The sequence below is a fragment of the Macadamia integrifolia genome, chromosome 3, assembly GCF_013358625.1.
Source record: "Macadamia integrifolia cultivar HAES 741 chromosome 3, SCU_Mint_v3, whole genome shotgun sequence".
In the NCBI taxonomy this organism is placed as follows: Eukaryota; Viridiplantae; Streptophyta; class Magnoliopsida; order Proteales; family Proteaceae; genus Macadamia; species Macadamia integrifolia.
The window spans coordinates 32,223,826-32,244,516 of record NC_056559.1 but is presented as its reverse complement, the minus strand read 5'-3'; the positions used below and the strand labels follow the sequence as shown (position 1 = coordinate 32,244,516).

Here is a 20,691-nt window from a genome sequence, read left to right as displayed (position 1 = left end):
TGGAGTTCAATAACCAGAAAACCACTGCTTCAATTGACCTCAATTTCTGACCATGAATGGGGCTAAGGTAACAGTATATGGTGGTGATCCAACGGTGGGATAAGTAGTTACAGCAGGGAAAACAAAATAGAAACTATAGAACTCAGATTTAGTAACTACAAAAACTTTGAATTAGTAATTATTAAGATCCCAATTCCCACAACCTTCTTGGCAGATCAGCAACCACTTTGGTAGTTGGAACTAATTTAGAGTCCAGTCAAATGAGCCGCAAAATATCTCATCCTAATAGATGGCTAAATTGAGAGTTATGAGCCAGGTCTGAAATTAGGAAGTAGGACCCAAAATAGAAGCCTACTGTCAATCTGGACTATGGAAGGAGTTGCAACTCAAATGCAAGGAAGGCTTTGAGAAGATGTTGTAACTATCAAAAATCCACCATGCTCTGCTGGTCCAATCAATAACTTCAAAGGAGAAAAGCTAAAGTAAGAGAAACTCCCAATTTATGCAGCCACAGGGTACTTACAAGTTACAACATGATTGAATCCTCCAATCAACCTCCCCCTTTTGTAATCAATACTTCTCTTCAATAGCACAACTGGATAGCAGCTAATCTCCAAGAACAGGTCTCGAACAACTTCAATCCTTGCTGGAATTGCAGGAAGTGTGAAAGAAGAAGGGATATGACCAAGGCCTCTCACCGACCAACATAGTTGTCAAGGCGTCGCCAAGGCGTCGTCTAGGCGACGACTAGGCGTCCAGGCGGTTTTCCTGGGGCCTAGGTGACAGCCGTCTTGTTGCACTGCATGTCGCCTTGTGTTTTGGCACTTATTTATGCCAAATATCATTCAAGTAAATGATTTTCATTTACTTAAGATATTATTCATAAATAAGCAAATAACACCCTATTTGAATCCAATAAAAATAGTTTAAAAATCAAATTCCAAAAGGATAAAAAGTCAACCCCCCAGTCCAAGAACAAAAACTGGATTTTGGTTATAGGGATGATTTTCAACTTTTAAATGCTGGGGTTTTTCTCAATTATGAAAATTTTATAAATTCTATCATGTTAAAACATTGTTAAAAACCAAAAGTCCGGTAAAATAATATTTTGTTTTGATATTCATAAAATTATTTTATTCAGGCCTTTGTCATTGCAACTCAGATTTAAGTAATCTTAGACTTTTAGAAAGTTGGTTTTATTTATAACTAATACAAAAAGTCTCATGTAAAAATAAAATCATTTGACCAGTCAAACTTATTATAGAATAAGAGCATTTCTCTAAATGTTGATTTTTTATAACTTAATATGACTTAATGTTAATTTTTTATGATTTAATGTGGCTAAATGGTGATTTTTAATGACTTGATGTCGCTTAATCTTGATTTTTTATGATACAAGGTATATATAACTTACTAAATAATGTTAGAAAATAGGGAAAATAAAAATAACACTTGTTCGCCTTAAGGCGGGCGCCTTCTCGCCTAAGCGCTTAGACAACCCTCCACCGCCTTGGTTCGCCTTGGCACCGTGACAACTATGCCGACCAATAGGGCATTCGACCCACACAACTGTTTCTCACAGCAAACAAAGGCTTAAATCCAAGCTTCATCAATCTTCAAAATTGCGGGGAAGGCTCTACAGTCCTTACAATATAAAGGGTAGAATTACTACCTCCAAAAGGAAGGCAATAATATTAGAAACTACTAAAAATGCCCCACGCATGTAGTAGTGTCTCCTTGTACATCAAGGAAATAGAACTAATACAATTAGAAACTAAAGATACTACTAGGTGACCAAAATAGAAACTAGGCTAATTAATAGTAGAACAACATAAGTAACCCGATGATTCTAATTTTGAGTGAACCAGCAAACATCCAACCCATGGGCTAGGTCTGGCCATTACCAAAGGTCCAGTTGAAGAACTGCGAACATAACTATGCGCCTGGTTCTCTTATTCCTATGGCTGTACTGCATGTAGTTCAACTTGTCTGCAGCATAGGTCAAATTATAATGTTATATGGGTTAAAATGATTCTAGTGGCATCTCTGTATATTTTCACATATTGTCAAATCATATCCTCCTTTGGAGTACATCAAGAACAGAAATATGCAAGCTTCCCCCAGCATTGATAATCAAGATCAATGCAATGGTTAGTAGAGGAAACCCAAGTGAGACAGGGATAAGATGACTTTTTCAAGATCATAAAGGAATTCGGTCTGTGACCTGGATTTATTGATCTGTGCAGCAGCAGGCTATCGGTACCCCCTTTTTGTTTGGGGGTGAGGGGGGTAAATAGCCAGCTATCAACTATTGATGCAATAAAATCGTTACTGATAAAAACAATATTGGGGGAAAGATAACAAGAAAGGTGTGGATAAATGTATTAGATTTATATACTTAAATCGTTACTGATAAAAACAATATTGGGGGAAAAATAACAAGAAAGGTGTGGATAAATGTATTAGATTTCCCAACTAATTGTAGTTGATTAACATAGTGTATACAAATGTGGCTAGATATCTTATTCTTTTATAAATAGCTTTTATGTCATCACCTTAGATGCAAATACTGTTAGCACTTTAAATTGGATAAGCAAATTGCACAACCAACAATTTAAAGATCAATAACAGACCCTGGATTGTTGCCAAGTAATACAGCAGCAGATGGATTGAGATCAGTTAATCCAGTGAACAGAGGTTTGCTATTGATATGACTCATCAAGTACATTGCAACCTGGATAAGTATCTACCAATCCTTGAAACAGTGGGTATGACCCTCAAATAATACACAAACCTAATACATAAATTCATAAGAAACATACTAAAACCAATTCCAATTTGGACTCGAATTTGAATTTCTAAGGGGGAAGGAAAAAAGAAGCAAAGCCATCACTTGCATCCATAGTTCAACTGGAGTGTGCAATATTTCATTCAATGCAACAGTATTGGCATGTACCTGTTCTCTCTTCTTCAATTCAGCCTCCTTAGCTTGAAGCTCCTTCTCCTTCTTTTTCAAATCCTAAACTTGGAAAAAAATAACAGCTGAGAACCTAAGCTCAGACAAAACATGAGGTAGGAAACATGGATTAAGCTCTACACTTGAGAATGCACACCCACTTTTCCTGAGTCAAGAGGAATATCAATTGTTGCCCCACGATCATAGCTGAAATCTGCAGGCTCAGGAGGAAGAGGTGAAAGCCTTGAGTTTGTTGCAGGAGGAACACTTCCAGGATTCTGAGAATCACAGCAAGATAATAATATTTTAGACCACAAGGAAACCAGGGCCTCATACAATAAAAGAACATTTCAAATGCATGAACATGGCATAAGAAATAAAAATGGGAAAATAACCCTAACAAACAATAACAGCCAGACTTCTCAAATGACAATCTGCAGCAGTAGAAATAGAGATTCATATATAACTTAACAAAATCCCTATGAACATAGCTATGGATTACTAGTGAAGAATAAAGTTGTAAAAGCTTTCCTGTATGGTGTATGCACAAACACTTTGTAAACCTGATGCAAAGATTGATAAACAGTAGCCAAATGTCAAGGCTATTATCAGACTTGACATCATTCCCATAATTCATTGGTCCGTACAGGCATTTCAAGTTATTTTGATAAAGCGATTTTGTTTATCCTTGGGAATCAATGGAAGGGAAGGAAAATGTCAAAAAGTAATTTATCTCATCTAAAAAACTCAATTAAGTTGACTTAGGCTATAATTTATTAAGTTAGCAATTCAGTTGATTTTAGGAGAATAAGTCATAATTGTTTCAAAAGAGAGCACTCTAGAGAATATCCTTCTTCATTTTATAGTAGCACTAGAGTTTTTAGTTTACTTCTTGATAGGCTTTTTGAGTCCTAGTTACAATTGGAGTTGGATTTGAGGGTTTTTTTCTTTATCTTGAATGAAAATTACATGCTAATAGGGATACTAATAATAATAAACAGCAAGATTTAATGAATGAAATTTAATCCATTACTTGGAGATTGGTCATCTCTCTCCCTACTACAACCGTTGGTTTTCAGTTGGGAGCAATCAGCTTGATCCACATCATTAGTTGGTGCCACAGTTTTTCATAGTAGTCAAGGCGTCCAAGCGGGTTATGTAGGGGTCAAGGCGACTGTCGTCTTAGAGTAGGCACTGGCCTGGCTAGTCTAACACTTATTTATGCCAAATACCATTTAAGTAAATAATTTTATATTTAAGATATTAATCATATATAAGCAAACAACCCCTATTTAAATCCAATAAAAATAGTTTAAAAATTAAATTCCAAAATGATAAAAAGTCAATCCCCCGATTCAAGAACAAAAACTGGATTTTTGGTTGTAAGGGTGATTTTCAACTTTCAAATACTGGGGTTTCTCCTAAATCTAAAAACTCCATAAATCTTATTATGGTAAAACATTACTAAAAAACAAAAATGCAGTAATATAATCTTTTGTTCTAATGTCCATAATTTTATTCTCATTCAGGAAATTTTTAACAGCATTCACACATCTTAAAATAAATTTGACTGGAACATAGATTTGTCAATACAACTCAATCTAAGCAATCTCGAATTTTTGGAAAGCTAGTTGTGTGCTCTACCTAATATAAAAAGTCTCATGTAAAAATAAAATCATTTGACTAATCAAACTTATTATAGAACATTTCTCTAAATATTGACTTTTAATGACTTGATGTGGCTTAATGTTGTTTTTGATGACTTGAGGTGCTTAATGTTGATTTTTTATGACTTGAGGTGGCTTTATGTTGATTTTTTATGGTATAGGGTACATGTGGCATAATAAATAATGTTAAAAAAGAGGGAAAAGTAAATATAACACTTGGGTGACCTCGTCCCCTAGGCAACACCTAGGCCGGCGTCTCATCGCCTAAGCACTTAGGCACCCTCTAACGCCTTAGATCACCTTGCTGCCTTGACAACTATGCAGTGCCGCTTGACTGTTGCTTCTTACTTTGCTTACTTGTGTATATTTTTACTTTCTCTAAATCCTTCATGTCTTATTTCTAAATTCTTGTACTCTTCAAGTATTTGCCTTATGACAAACTTTCCTTCCTCTAAAATCTTAGTATTGATTTTTTTTATATCTATACTCTAGATGTTAAACAAATGAAGATCAAATTTAAGAAAACCAAATTTACTGAATGAGATGACTTGTGTTTCCAAAGGCAAGCCTAAACTACTTCATCAGACCTGTAGGCCCATTCCATGCAAGCTCACCCCACAATAACAGTACAATAAAGAAGGTTATTACTAAAAATATAAATGCCTTGAGAAGATAGATTCGTGTAGGTTCTTTTTTTATGGTAGGTTCCTATTTTATGTGGAAGGGAGGGAAGATTCACCTGGAGACACGAACCCGAGACATCCAGTTTGAATGGGTTTTTTACACACACCGCCTACCCACTATGGTAGGCAGTGGTTCTCAAGTTTTTTTTTTTCCTTTTCTTTTTACCCATCATTCCATCTCATTAGGGCCTAAAACAATCCTTCTTATTAGGTCCTAAAACAATAGCACACTAAAACCTACATAGTATGCACTATTCACACCTATGCAAGCAAGGTGACGCCTAGGTGCCTGCCACCGTCTTGGGTCAGCTTGTCACCCTGACAACTATGTACAACACCTATCAAGGAAACCATTATCTGTTGTAATTAATTCTCTCTTTGTAAGAGATTGATGGAGGGCCAATAAGGGTAGGGAAGAATTCCCTGAGATGGGTCTCAAAGTTGCAAGGGAGAGGGAGAAATTGCACTAAGAAAAGGGGGGGAAGGAGAACCGCTCACACACACCCGTAGGCTTCACAAATACTCAATTGATATCTTCTTCAATGTGTCCTCTAATTAAACGATTACATGCATTTAAATAGTAAAAGAAACCCAACATTAAAAGGAAACCTACTCTAATTTGGAAACTCAAATTAATTGGAAACTAAATCCTAGCAGCTATTTCATACCTAAGTTACCAAAAATTAAAAGATTGTATGAAAATAAAAATCCTAAAATATCCTACTAGACTAAGGACTCAATATGGATCCGGTTCATCTCTCGTTGGATACCCAGATGGGTATGGATCATTCTATGGGTGTGTATCTACACCAATTCCCCTGATGTTGAGAAAAACTCGTCCATGAGTTTTATAGAACGGGAGAATCAACTCCAATCGATCAGCATCCATCGTTGCCTATATGAAGTCACCATCGACACCAAGATCGAATGATATGAAATCCACGAAGCAAAGTTCGTTAGTGAAGTAGTAACTCGGGAAAATAAAATCGATCAGTTCACTGAAGAGATCAACCGATTTAAAATTTTCCACAAGTAGATCTTCAACTTCCAATGGTACCACCTCATCTTCTACCATTGGTGATTCATCTTCTAGTTCATCTACTTGTTGCTTGACAGCTAAGATCACATAGTTGAAGGTAGAGCGTATACAACCAGATGTGAGCAATATTAGGTCTTTGATGTCCTTGCAGTATTGTTGCATCTCATCGAGCTTCTCTCGAACCAGTTGCATCTGTTGATGAATATCTAATAAAAGATCTAGATCCATCGATCATGTTTTGCTATTCAGAATCACTGTGAACCCACTATGACAAAAGAACACTTGAAACAGCGCTAATAGCAAATTAGTAAATATATGGAACTTGTAAAGGACGATGGCACAATTGTAAATATGGGGAATGCTATTCTAACCACAAAGGAAGATCACGTATGGGTGGGGGGCAGACTTGGAAGTTTAAAAAAAAAATAGGACAGAAAAGGATAAAGGAGGAAGGGAGGGGTATTTGAGGAATAACAGAAGAAATAATCAAGAAAGGGCAAGTCGTGGGATTTTACCAGACAGAGAAAAAAAGGAAGGTTTGCTGCCCTCTCGGAGATGGAGGACCATCGAGGGATCTCTGCTCTGTCACCAAGGGAACCAGCGGAGGCAAGGAAGGAGAGCTGACGACGTCGAAGTAGGGGGTCCAAAACCAGGTATGATTCCTCTCTTTTTTTCCTTTTGGTTTGATCTTGTCTCTTACTTCTCCTCTTCTTCTTCTTCTTTTTTCTTTTTCTTTTGCTTTCTATTTTGTTCTCTCTCGTCTCGCCTTCACTTCTACTTCATCTTCTTCTTCTCGTCTTCTATCTTCTCTCTTCTCGTCGCCTTCTTCTCATTATTCTTCTGCTCTTCTTTTTCTTTTCTGTCTGCTATTCTCTCTTCTCTTTTCTGCACTGCTTCTCTTTTGTTTTTTTCACTTCGACAGAACCCTAAAACAGGGAATGACATCAGGAATTTTTTTTTTTTTTTAATGGAACTCTAGGGTGAGGGTAATGGGCCAATCGAAAGCAGAAAAAGAAAAGTGGGATGGCGGCAAGGTTTTTTTTTTTTTTTAATTGCTGTTGGCAGAAAGCCTAGGAAGAGGGGAAGTAGGGGCGGTGGGGTTGTCTGTGGAAGATGGGTACATCGAGGGTAGGTGGAAGACTCGAGCTCTTGGTTTCATTTTTTTTTTCTTTTTCCTGTTGTTCTCAGTCTCGATAGAACCAAAACAAAGAATGGGAGGGAAGAAAAGAGATGGGGAAGGAATGAAATCCTTCAACTCTGATACCACTTGATGGAGGGCTGGTAAGGGTAGGGAAGAATTCCCTGAGATGGGTCTCAGAGTTGCAAGGGAGAGGGAGAATCGCACTAAGAAAAGGGGGGGAAGGAGAACCGCTCACACACGCCCGTAGGCTTCACAAATACTCAATTCATATCTTCTTCAATTCGTCCTCTAATTAAACGATTACATGCATTTATATAGTAAAAGAAACCCCACATTAAAAGGAAATCTACTGTAATTTGGAAACTCAAATTAATTGGAAACTAAATCCTAGTAGCTATTTCATACCTAAGTTACCAAAAATTAAAAGATTGCATGAAAATAAAAATCCTAAAATATCCTACTAAACTAAGGACTCATTATGGATCCGGTTCATCTCTCGTTGGATACCCAGATCGGTATGGATTGTTCCATGGGTTTGTATCTACATCAGAGATTCTTGCTTCCAGCTCCAATTAGGTTGTGTAACACAAAGAAGTCATGGTGCCAAGGCAGCCATGCATCTTGACGCCTTGGCCTAGGAGGCACCTAGGTGTCGCCTTGAGACACTATGTAGGTGTACCTTTAAAATATATAAGAAGCACCTTAGTTCAATGAGACAATGACTATTGTAATGATTCTCATGGGAATCTATAGTTTTAATTGCGAACCCTATAACACTCTATTGTATATTATTTATAGAGCGAGAGAACACTAACCGATAGCGCACGTACACACCAGCACCCACAGCCAATGGGGAGCGCGTACGAGCATCTTCAGCGTGGGGCTAAGTGGTGTTTTCGCACCCTCTGTGTCTCGGGTAGTGTTTTTCTTCCTTATTTATATTAGATATATGTACTTTCGTTCCTTTTAACTTTCCCCATCCATGAACCCAAAATCTCAAATCCTCCATTCACATCTACAACCCAAGTCCCTCTTTGCGCCCTCGCCTCTACAACTCTGAAGTTCATCAAAGCTAATGCAATTACACTAGACATTCATCCCTCATGAAGGCCTAGATGCAAGCTTGGGAGACACATAACGTGTTGGGGGCAGTCCAGGCAGAATTTAACCATTGAATAGTTATATTATATGTTAGGACTTTCATTTTCTTCGGTTTCATTGTAGTGGGCCTGATTTATAACCCCATAAAATGGAGGTAAACTTCGTGAGCGAAATTAGTGATTAAGTGTTTGAGTTAGATTAAGATATTTAATAGCCTTAAGAGAACTCTTAAGTTAGTATGAGAGGGTGATTAGGAATCCTTGTATGATTTAATTTAGGAATTTTGTACGGTCTTTATATATGAAATACAACCTCATCAACTGGAGATGACTTGAGTAAAGAAATTTGAGGTTTTTTCAAGATTTTTGGTGTTGTTGACCTGGGCAAACAGGATTGAGGTTCCAGATCTGATCTTCCTCCTCCTAGTTCTGTTCACCTCTGAAATCAAGTGTTAACTTTCCTCTCTCTCTCTTCTTCCCTGGTCTTCTTATTCTCTTTAATTTCCAATTTATTCTAATTCTCTTCGCTCTTCATATCAATTTCTAGTTCTGAATCTGTTCTTGGCAAAAAAAAAAAAGCTGGGTTCTTGAATTCGTACTTCAATTAGGAATATTCTGAAACATCAATCTATTGGATTTCATTTCTGCTTCCATACTTGGCAATTGATTTTTGTTCTGAACCTTCTTACGGTTTAAATCCAAACTTGACACTGATTTCCTCCTTTTGCATGGATTCTCGCGCTCGTCCTTGCTTGGAATCTAATCCCATTAAGTTGGGATAAGGTTTTGGATGTTGTTTTTGTTTGTACTGATTTCCTCCTTTCCTACTACAATTCTGGTTTCAGTTAATCAAGTTCTAATTCTGATTTTAGATTTCTAACTATCATTAGGTTTGTTATTTGGTACTGAAATCAATCTCTAATCTGGTTTATCTGAACCTTCTATTGATTCCCAGATTAAGTCCCCAATGGGTTATATGGGTCATGGGCTAGATATTCTGGGATCTTTTGTTGTAATGGGACCATTCTATAAGCCCAAATATGAGGGTCGTAAGGTCTATACGAAATTAGATATTCTATTTTGGTTATTTTGGTTGTTACTTTACTAGTACTTCTAGAAGGGCTGGACAGGTGTCCTACATTCCAGTAAATTTCTATTTTGTAATGTTCCAGCTAGTATCTATTTTGTACAGAAACTTAAGTTGTAAGGGATTCCTCCAATCATACATAGGGGTTTCCTATATTTGTGATTGTTGTGGAAGTTATAAATAAAGGAGGGGGCCATGAACCTCTCCTATAATTTGAGAATTGAGAAATTTGGCTTCTGCCTCTTTGGTATAGTGGTGATGTTCCTTGGACTCTAGTGATGCAGCTCCAGCCCTGTTGTGGTGATTCAACAGCTTGGGATTGGTAGTGAAGCCATTCCCGAAGACCTTGGTAGTGATTACAAGGTCATATCCCTCACTTTCCTCTCATCTTCTTCTCTTAATCTTACCTTTCTTCCTCTCTTCTCCTACTTTTTCTCTCCAAGGTAGTTTTCCTGCTTCACTTTTCCTGTCCATGATTGATCTCCTGTTTACAATCAACCCTAGAGTTGTTTGTTAATAACTATTGAATCGTCTTGTCACATGTGGACATATCTGGTTTAGGCTGATCAAGTGTACTACCCCTCCATCGATCTCCAGTTGTGACCATAGCCTAATCTGAACTGTCACAATAATATACCTACTTAGGTTTCTAATTTCCTGCAGGCTTCTAACTTCATCACTTACTATTTTCCGACTTCTTCACTTTCTAATTTTAAAAACATCTTTCCTACTTGGTCTCACTAGCTACTTTGATTTCCTGTTATTAATTTCTGTTGGGATCAAAGTCTGGTCATATTTGGCAACTTACCAATTCAGAGTTCCAGTTTCAGCGAGTTTCTAATTTCTGTCCTGTTCTGCCATCATAGATCAAACCGTTGGATCTTCTTCTTGAAGTTTGAGGACTAATGTCTGCAGGTTATAAGCTTCACTCAACCAGCCTTTGATCTGGATCAGAAACCTGGATTTTGGTTTATTAAAACCGTCACAGTAATGGCTTGATTTCTCTCACTACGATTCTGTTCCTGTGTTTTTGTTTGGCTTTCTAAATGTTACAGAAAAATAGATCCACAGACTTTAAACATCACAAAGTTCCACATTACATAGCAGATTTCTTAGTCTCTTTAGGCTTTATCCTTTTTTCTTTCTTTCCATTTTGCATGCGCATGTGTGTGTGTGTTGTAACTCAACCAACTTCAAGAAACATTTACAGTAAGGATGTGAGCACTGAGCAGAACACCTTCAAAATTGAGTTATAAGTAGTGTAGGAATTAGAGGAGCAGGATTTATTTTGCAGACGAACTTCCAGAATCAAGGAATAGAGTCTAACTTTGCAAGTTGTAAGAATGTACAATCAAAGAACTTTGGAAATTCTTGGCACATGATGACATTTAGAAGGAAATAAATAGATGTCAAGCAATCCAAAGAAAAAGCTTACTGTTGTATAAAATGCACCTCCGCTGTAGTTTGATTTTCCAGCTGACTTCCCCCTAACAGCTGGATCCTGGTATTATAATTCACAATTAACAATGATATCATAACGAAAAAAGCAACAATATCAACAACAGCAGTAGTATCATCAACAAAAACAATGGCTCAAGTTTCCTTCATGGCCCAATATCTGCCACATGGCAAATTAGTCAGTGCTCAAATTTTGTGGACTAGTAGTCCACATCACCATCTATCAAAATCTAGTATGTATCAGCAAAGATATTTTTCAATGTAGCAATAGAACGCTTTGAACCCATTTTGCTTCAATAATTGAAAATATAAAAGTAAAATCCTAGTACTGAGTGCCAAAAATGGGGATCGGACCCGAAACTTGGAGGAGCTATCATGTGACAGTCAAATTGACAAGAGAGTCCCTCTCGGTGACTCAAGAAGGCAAACCTTCTCTGACAGTATCATGTAGCAACTTTTCCCTAATAATAATGATACCACCACTATATAATGATAATAAGGATGCCTGATTTTCAAGTGCAACGTAAGGTAGCAATTTTAGCCTGTAGCAATGTGGCATACAAGAGAAACATGTATTACACATTTACACCATGGAGATTAGGTACAAAAACAGAACCCCCCCCCCTACCCCCAAAATAAAAAAGAAAACCAAGAAAACGAACTAAGAGATTCTGAGCAAAGGCAGCACGCTCCACACAAATACAACCTTACATATTCTAATTACTGAGGTATTAAAAGTTTTGTTCCTGACGCACAAAAATATGTTAATTTGGATAAGTGTTTCGGTGTCACACATCTATTCAAAATATTGGAGACCCTAACTCAAAACTTGATCAGGAAGGAGGAAATCTAACTGCCCATGATCAACAAAAATAAGCCCCAACGGAATGAATACATAGGTATTGTCTTATTCAATGTTTGCTCAATTATTCTTACACGCAAATGCAATGTAGGCGTTGGGTTCGGTAGTAATAATATCTCCTAACATACCAACAAGATTTAAGATCTCGCTCTCGCCACCCCTGCTGATCCAGAAAAAAGAGATCTAGTGAGATCTCGCCAAGATCATGTATTTTTTCCCCAGTCGACACGGTGGTTGGTCTCAGTGGCCATATGATTTTTGTAACCCTTGAAACTTGGGCACCGTTTGACAACATTCCGTTTCTGCATTTTCTTGTTCCCAGAAATGGAGAAACAGCCTAAAAAGTGTTTGATAAAGTTGTGTTCCGTTTCACCCGTTTCTAGAAACATAAATCAAAATTTATGCCTATTTACAATTCTAGAAACGACTTTGACAAAACAAGTCCAACTTGTTTCGTCGTTTCTAGAAACGTATTTGAGAGGAAAAAAGGTTGTTGTGCCCGATAAATCTCTCGACTATTTAAACCTAAAAAGAGGCAATCAAACCCTCTCTCCCTTTTGGGCATCCGATGATACTATTGGGTTTTTTAGTGGCATTATGTCTGCAAAAAACGTTTCGAGAAACAGGTTTATCAAACACCAAAAAATCCGTTTTTGTTTTCGAAAACGTAAAAAGCCGTTTCTGCTGACAACATAAACGCTATCAAACTGTGCCTTGGTATTTACCCTATTTTAGGCCATCTAAACACAATGGGAAACATCATTTTTTTTCTTTTAAATCAAACCTAAAATGGTACTTTGACTTCATACCTATGTAAGTAGTCTCCGACTCTTCGAACCCTAAGCTAGTATGCTCTATTCCACAACCAACAAATGACACAACATAATCATAAGAATTTAAAAAACATAATACTTAATTGTTAAACAATTAACATTGCTTATTGATGAGTCACATTCACATACATTGGAATTTTGAAATAACACCAGATAAGCCACATACAACATTAAGGTCAGTGTTATATGCATCATTTATTCAAACAGAAAAATAAAATAAAAAAACAACCCTAAAAATATTCATAATTTTCAATAACCCCCAGAATTGGAAAAAAGATCTCGTACATCCCTCACTTTCATAAGAAAATTTCTAATAAATCCATTCCATTAGAAGGAAATTGTTAAGTGATGATGTCAGCAGTTTACTATTATCTAAATGGCCAAACTACCCTTCGGTATGGGTAAACTTACAGTTATACCCTTCACTTTTAAACCCCCAAATTGTGGGACCCACCACTTCTTCTCCTTCCTCCTCCTTTCTTCTTCAAGTGCGTACAAGAACGTGCGGTGCTGTCCCATCTCTTCCTGAAACCAAAAATACCTCTCTCTCTCTCTTGCATGGGACTGCCCTCACTGCTTCAGGTCTCGTCTTTTGCAGGCTTCAACTTAAATGCAGAGGGAGTGGAACTACTCAGCTTTATCTTCTAAGCACTTAGCTTTTCCCAACTCAAAACAGAGTGTGTTCCAATCCTGGCTGGAGGATTACATCAGAAACGTAGTAAAAGGTTCAGGTAACTAACCTAGTACACACTTTGAGTGAAAGTTTAGGCTACTAGGATTATTGCGTTTGATTATATAGACGCTGCCTGCCTCAGATCTGTTTGATTTATCTCACACTGAAAGTGAATTTCGTGGAAATGTTACATCTTTTTCTCTCCTGAGAAGCAGATACTTTATTAGGTGATGTGAGTAGACTAAGGTTTTGCTTTGAATCTTCCGTAGAAGAAGAAGCCATAAAAGGATCAGTCATCAGTGGGAAATTAGAAGTTTTTTTGGGGGTCCGTGTCTACACTTATATCATTTGGAGCTACCAGAAATGTCGGATTGATTTACTATGAATCCCATCCTTTGCTCGTAAATAATGATTTCTTTTTTTCGTTCAATATTTATGGAAGATTTTTACCGGCTTAATCCTGCGATTTCTTGTTCATATGAAATCGAACATGAAATCGCAGGAGTTGGAAGTGTTGCTCCAGCTCCTGCAGCAACGGAACCTTAGCTTTCTGCAAATTAATATCAATTTCTGGATTGTGAAGTTTCTGAACTGTGTTTTGGGTAATGGAATTGAATTCCAAAAACCCCATCAAACCCCACACACATTTCTAAGAAAATCTAAAGCTTGAGTTGCATTCACATTGTCATTACCAGAAAAATCCAATTGGCGCTCCAATGTCTCTGTCTGGTATGGCCTGGCTCTGTGTTGTTGTGTAGGGCGAGGAGAAAGACGAAAGGAGTATTAAAAAAGTGTTTTTTAGAGGTCAGTAGAAGGGTCAAAAAAGTATTTTCATGTTTTAAGCTAACAATGTTACTCATTAGGGGTGCGGTGGATATTATTTTCAAATGGTGGGGTTAAATGAAATTATGAATATTTTTAAGGGTGGTAAAATAAAAAATCCCTAAAAAAATTAAAAAACAGAAAATATATTTCCCTCCATGAATCCATAGATCAGTGTTATATGCATCACATATAAAAATAAATAAATAAATAAAAACCAACAAGTACTGATGATGCTTCCATGACAAAATGGGTTTGAGAAGATTTTTTTTAATCTAAAACGGTTCTTGAGAAGAAAAGTAACTCCAAATGTGGATGCGCAAGTAATATTTTGTACTCTTTAAGCTTCAATGAGTGTAAGAATGGAGATCCTCAAGCAAAAGCCCCAAAACCCTTGCTCCTTAGTGTTTTTTCTTAAAAAAGGTAAAGAGAGGCGAGACAGAGGAGAGATTTGGCGAGACCTTAGTCGAGTTTTTATACAATTTATACCTGCCACGCATCTTGTCTCGCCTTTTTGAAAAAACAAGATATTAGTAAGATCACGCCGAGATCTTAAACCATGCATACCAAAACTAGCTATCACCACACCGGTTGTAGGAGATGCAAGGATTGAAACATAGAATAACTTTCTATTTGATTAATAATTATAGGGGAAATGATGCCCCCCTCCCCTGTCCTATGGCCTTATTACGTCTATACACCTGTGTTTTCAACAATTACACACCCATCCCCTATGTTTTAAAGATTCTAAGAAGAAGACCCTGCCTGTTAGTGCCCGTTAAATTGGATTAGTTAAGTGATGATGTCACCTAATACTAAACAATTTAATGGCCAAAATACTTAACCATAGGGTAAGATTACATCTATACACTTTGATTAAAATGAGAGGATTAGCCCTCTCCCCCTTCCCAAACATGTTCCAATGGTCACCGCCGCTGCTCGAACTCCATGGCGACATAGCGACAAATGGTGGAAACAGCATTCCCCTACTGGATGTGATGAAAGCTTCCATCCGTCTAGGAATTACGATTTTCCCATCTCCAATTCTCCACATATCCCATTCAATGTGTTGATATGCGCCTGAGCTATAAGATAGTTTCCCTTTCTGTGTGGGCAGCAAAAATGCATATGCAAGAAGACCCTTCATTCTGTTGATCATAATTGTTAATTTTCTGAACAAAAATAATTTTCTCTTGCTTAATTTATCTCCTCTGTTTTTCTCTCTCTCTATATGCAAAAGAGCATCAAAGATCATTTGGAACATGCATTCAATCAATTTTCTTGCATCCAAGATCATTTAGAACACGCATCCAATCAATTTTCTTGTTTAATTAAGTCTCAAGAAGATGATATATCAGTCCAAAAGAAAAGGGAGCGTCTAAGACTTTGAGGGCGATACACAAAAAAGAAAATAAGAAAGCTACAAATTTGACATGGAGTAGAGATTTCAAGATTCCTAACAAAAGCTTTAGGTTCATTTCAAGATTCCTTAACGTGGATAGTAGAAAAAGTTGGATGTTTTCAATTTGAATATTGGTTTTGCGAGACTGATTGCTTTGTGGCTTGAAATTTCAAATTGTGGTTGTGGATCGGTGTTTCAGATTAGGGTTTACAAGAGACTTTAGAAGAAGAAAAAAAATAGGAGATCATTATCTAATTATGCGAACTTCATGGGCGGATTTTGTATCTGCAGCTGAGAATACAGTTGCCAAATCATCGGCTAATAACGGAGTTGGTACCACTTCAGTCCTGCAAAATCGTCTTATGTTCCTCCACATCTCCATGACTGGCCACCATCTTCAAGAGACTTAATATTCTTAAGCTCGCTCCCTGTGGTCATCTCGGCCGGTTTATCTTGTGGACTAAATCTTCTTTTGAGAAGTTGGATTCAATATATGGTACATTCGAAAAGCCCTCAGAGATTACCGTGCCACCGCCTACCCTTGCTAGAAATTTGGCAGTTGGAGATCATACTCTGGTCATCTTCTCCAGGCTCCGTAGCCCCCTAGTTTTCTTCTCTCACAGTGGTTCTATAATTCTATTTGATTAGTGATGAGGTAAAAATTGACCAGACGATCTTCCCTGCAGTTCCTAGTGCTCCAGCCGACCTGCACAGAAGAGAGGACAGGGGAGAGCCAGGCTGACCCAACGGGGGACTCTTGATATTTATAGGCTGCTGATGGAGAGAGGAGGGGCATTTGTGGAGAGTCATGTTTAGGCGTAGAGTCCATGAGTGGAGTGGCACTATGATTTTGGGCATATTCCGGGTTCTAGGGCATATCCTGGGAATATTCTCAATTGATCTCGGAGGTGCAAGTCGTGAGAGGGGTGGACGCCTCTGATGACGTGTAGTGGATAGTCCTGCCCCTGTGATCAGGGATCACGTCCCTTGAATGTAGTAGTGGATGTGTGCACGTTTCTGGATGCCTTACTTGACTGTGCCGAGCCGAGGTGATAGGCGGCCGAGCCAAGGTGACTAGTTGGCATGAGAAGAGGCTGAGGCGGCAGCACGGCCTGATGGAGGGCCGAGGTGGTAGCACGGCCTGATGGAGGGCCGAGGTGGCAGCACGGCCTGACGGAGGGCCGAGGTGGCAGCACGGCCTGACGGAGGGCCGAGGTGGCAGCACGGCCTGATGTAGGTCCGAGGCGATGGGTCAGTCTTCTGCTTAAGTTTGCATACACTCTTCAGCCATGCTGAGGAAGGGGACATATTTTGCCTCATCACCAGCTCCCTGCTCTAGCAGTTCGGATCGATCTGCTAGAGCATTTAATTCGATCTGGGCTTTCATACGTGCGGTCTATTCAGTGCGAAACCCGCTACTTCACTTTCTCAGTCGAGGCTGCTCAACGGTTCGAGGACGTGGCTGTCGCTTGTTCAAAGGCGAAGGAGGAGGCAAAGCGCCTTCATGGGGAGCCGCACAAGATCACAGGCCAAATGGAGGTTGAGAAAAAAATGGCCTGATGTGAGGAGATCCGTGCCAATAATGTCGGCTTGATAACTGGAGAGCTGGAACAAGAGGTTGCTAAGCAGCTCAATGCCAACAGCAACTTGATGAAGGAGAATGATGCTCTCTAGGATGAGTTATCCGAGACTCAGGGCGCTCGCAAGGAGGAGCTCGCAGCTAGGGTTGGCGAGTTGGAAAAGCAACACTGAGCCGAGCTGGAGGCCAACGAGGTGGCTGAACCCCTAGGCCTATCAAAAGTGGTTGGTTGACATTAACATTGCTTCGTTTTAGGTCGGCTCAGACGATGCCATCCGGTTAATCCTGAGTAAGATGCCAGGCTACAATCTGACGAACTATGAGTAGCGCGTTCTTGCCACTGCTGCTTTGGTGCAGCTCGGCAGCTCGATCGACGTTGGTGAAGAGGTGACCCGACTCGAAGGATAGCCAAGTGAAGAGCTAGGCCCGTGGATTAGCCCCCTGAGATTAGCCTCTATATATATATTTTTTATGTAGATGTCTCCTTCGGCAGCGATGTACTTTTGAGGGCTTTTTTCTACTTTTTTTATGAATGAAAAATTTATTTTGATGTCTTCATCTCTCAGCATTCTTGTGCTTCTTTCTTTGTTTTCTTGTACTTCGAGCGCGGCTCGAAATAACTGTTGGAAGAATAAGGACCAGTACAGCTTTCTGAGTGTGGCTCCGTTCCCTAGCTGAGCTTGAAATTGATCTTCCATGTCTAGCTTATGAGCTCTTGAGGTGCCAAGCCTGGGCCTAGCCATAGGGATGCCAAGCTGGGGCTTGATCTTAGGGAATGCCCCAGCTCAGGCTTGGTCTTAGAGAATGCTGAGCTTGGGCTCAGTCTTACAGGGTGTTGAGCTTGGGCTCGGTCTTTTGAGGTGCCTTGTCTTTTTGTTGTGCTAAGCCGAGGCTCGGGCTTGCATGCCTTAATAAGGGCTTGAGGTGCCGAGCCGTGCTCGGGCTTGCACGCCTTAGTGCATAAGGGCTTGAGTTGCCTAGCTGAGGCTCGGGCTTGCACGCCTTAATGCGTAAGGGCTTGAGGTGCCGAGCTGAGGCTCAGGCTTGCACGCCTTAGTGCGTAAGGGCTTGAGGTGCCGATCCAGGGCTCGGGCTTGCATGCCTTAGTGCGTAAGGGCTTCAGGTGCCGAGGTGTGCTCAGGCTTGCATGCCTTAGTGCGTAATGGCTTGAGGTGCCGAGGTGTGCTCAAACTTGCATGCCTTAGTGCGTGAGGGCTTGAGGTGCCGAGGTGTGCTCGGTCTTGCATGCCTTAATGCGTAAGGGCTTGAGTTGCCGAGCCGGGGCTCGAGCTTAGGCTTGCATGCCTTAGTGCGTAAGGGCTTGAGGTGCCGAGACAGGGCTCAGGCTTGCATGCCTTAATGCGTAAGGGCTTGAGGTGCCAAGGTGTGCTCGGGCTTGCATGCCTTAGTGCATAAGGGCTTGAGGTGCCGAGGTGTGCTCGGTCTTGCATGCCTTAATGCGTAAGGGTTTGAGTTGCCGAGCCGGGGCTCAGGCTTGCATGCCTTAATGCGTAAGGGCTTGAGTTGCCGAGCCGGGGCTCAGGCTTACATGCCTTAATGTGTAAGGGCTTGAGTTGCCGAGCCAGGGCTCAGGCTTGCATGCCTTAGTGCGTAAGGGCTTGAGGTGCCGAGGTGTGCTCGGGCTTGCATGCCTTAGTGCGTAAGGGCTTGAGGTGCCAAGCCAGGGCTCGTTCTTGCATACCTTAATGCGTAAGGGCTTGAGTTGCCGAGCCAGAGCTCGGGCTTACATGCTTTAATGCGTAGGGGCTTGAGGTGCCGAGCCGGGGCTCGGGCTTGCATGCCTTAATGCATAAGGGCTTGAGGTGCCGAGCTGCGGCTCGGGCTTGCATGCCTTAGTAAGGGCTTGAGGTGCCAAGCCGGGGCTCGGGCTCGGGCTTGGGCTTGCATGCCTTAGTAAGGGCTTGAGGTGCCAAGCCGGGGCTCGGGCTTACATGCCTTAATGCGTAAGGGCTTGAGTTGCCAAACTAGGGTCTGGTCTGGTCTTGATAGTGCCAAGCTTGAGCTCGGTCTTATTTGCTGCCGAGCTTGTACCTCGATCTTAGATGATGCGGTGCTATAGCTTGATCTTAGATGCTGCCGAGTTGTAGCCTTATCTTTATGCCTTAGCTGTTAAGGTCTTTGTTTCCTTAGAAAAGTCAAATATTTGGGAGAAGCTTCATAATATATTGATGTGTGGTATGCACTTGGGACAAATACATTGCTTCGAAATAGAATCTAATCCGCTCCATGAATAAAATTGAATAACTGAGATATGGAAACTAACGTGCTGACAATTTTCTCATTCTTCTCTGTGCGGACGCACGCCTCTAGTTAGTTTTTGAAGTGACAGCTGGCGTCTTCCTACCCGGGGTGGGGATCTATGGACATCATGTTTCTCTGGGCTCCGATGACGCATGGAACGACAAGCTCTCCCATTCTGGGCTGGAACGGGACCTTGCCTGTGCCCCTCGATAGGGAGCGAGGTGGCACCGAGTGAACAGTACGTGACGTTCTGGCCGCCCCCCTCCTTGCTGTTGATTGAAGGGTGACATTGTTGTCAGGAGATTCATCATTGAGTTGTCTACCCGGAACCGGCCTAGGCGGCTGAGCTGAACTAGTCCGTGGCACTGGAAGTGCCGAGCCAAACTGATGTATGAAGTCCCACACCAGTGTGTTTGTCGCTAACACCTATAGCTGCAAGCTCTGCATCTGCTCTTCCATGTTTAGTTGAGTTACCGGGGATGATGGGACATGGCAAGATAGCTAAGGGTTTTGCTTGCGCTGATCCCCCTCTCCCTGCTCAACTTGCGCATCAAGCCTGGTTTGCTGGGGTCCTCGTAGAGGGGTCTCTGCTGGGACATTCTCCTACTCTGCCATTGGTGGTGAATGAGGACGTCCAAATGGTAACTCGCGGGTGAATCTTACTCGTGTTGTCGTAGAAGAAACGACCTTCTCACTTCTTAATTGCATTGGTCCAAGGTGACTTTTTGTAACTGATTCCCACAGACGGCGCCAATTTGATGCGGTAAAAATTGACCGAACGATCTTCCCTACAGTTCCTGGTGCTCCAGCCGACCTACACAGAAGAGAGGACAGGGGAGAGTCGGGCTAACCCGACAGGGGACTCTTGATATTTATAGGCTATTGATGGAGAGAGGAGGGGCGTTTGTGGAGAGTCCTGTTTAGGCATAGAGTCCTTGAGTGGAGTGGCACTGTGATTCTGGGCATATTCTGAGTTCCAAGGTATATTCTGGGAATATTCTCCATTGATCTCGGAGGTGCAAGTCGTGACTCGTGAGAGGGGTGGACGCCTCTGATGACGTGTAGTGGACAGAGTCCTACCCCCGTGATCAGGGATCACGTCCCTTGAATGTACGAGTGGATGTGTG

The 20,691-nt window shown here is 40.6% G+C and overlaps 1 protein-coding gene across 1 annotated transcript in view; it reads right to left on the bottom strand.

The window, feature by feature from the left end:
• The window catches only part of LOC122073339 (secretory carrier-associated membrane protein 1-like), a 35,541-nt gene that overhangs the window by 10,529 nt on the left and 4,321 nt on the right, over positions 1 to 20,691 (bottom strand). Inside the window, exons 2-4 of the mRNA XM_042637913.1 lie at positions 11,109 to 11,174; positions 3,118 to 3,234; positions 2,957 to 3,019 (exon numbers count right to left, since the gene is read on the bottom strand). Coding sequence (XP_042493847.1) covers positions 2,957 to 3,019; positions 3,118 to 3,234; positions 11,109 to 11,174 — 246 coding nt within the window. The remainder of the gene's footprint in view (positions 1 to 2,956; positions 3,020 to 3,117; positions 3,235 to 11,108; positions 11,175 to 20,691) is intronic.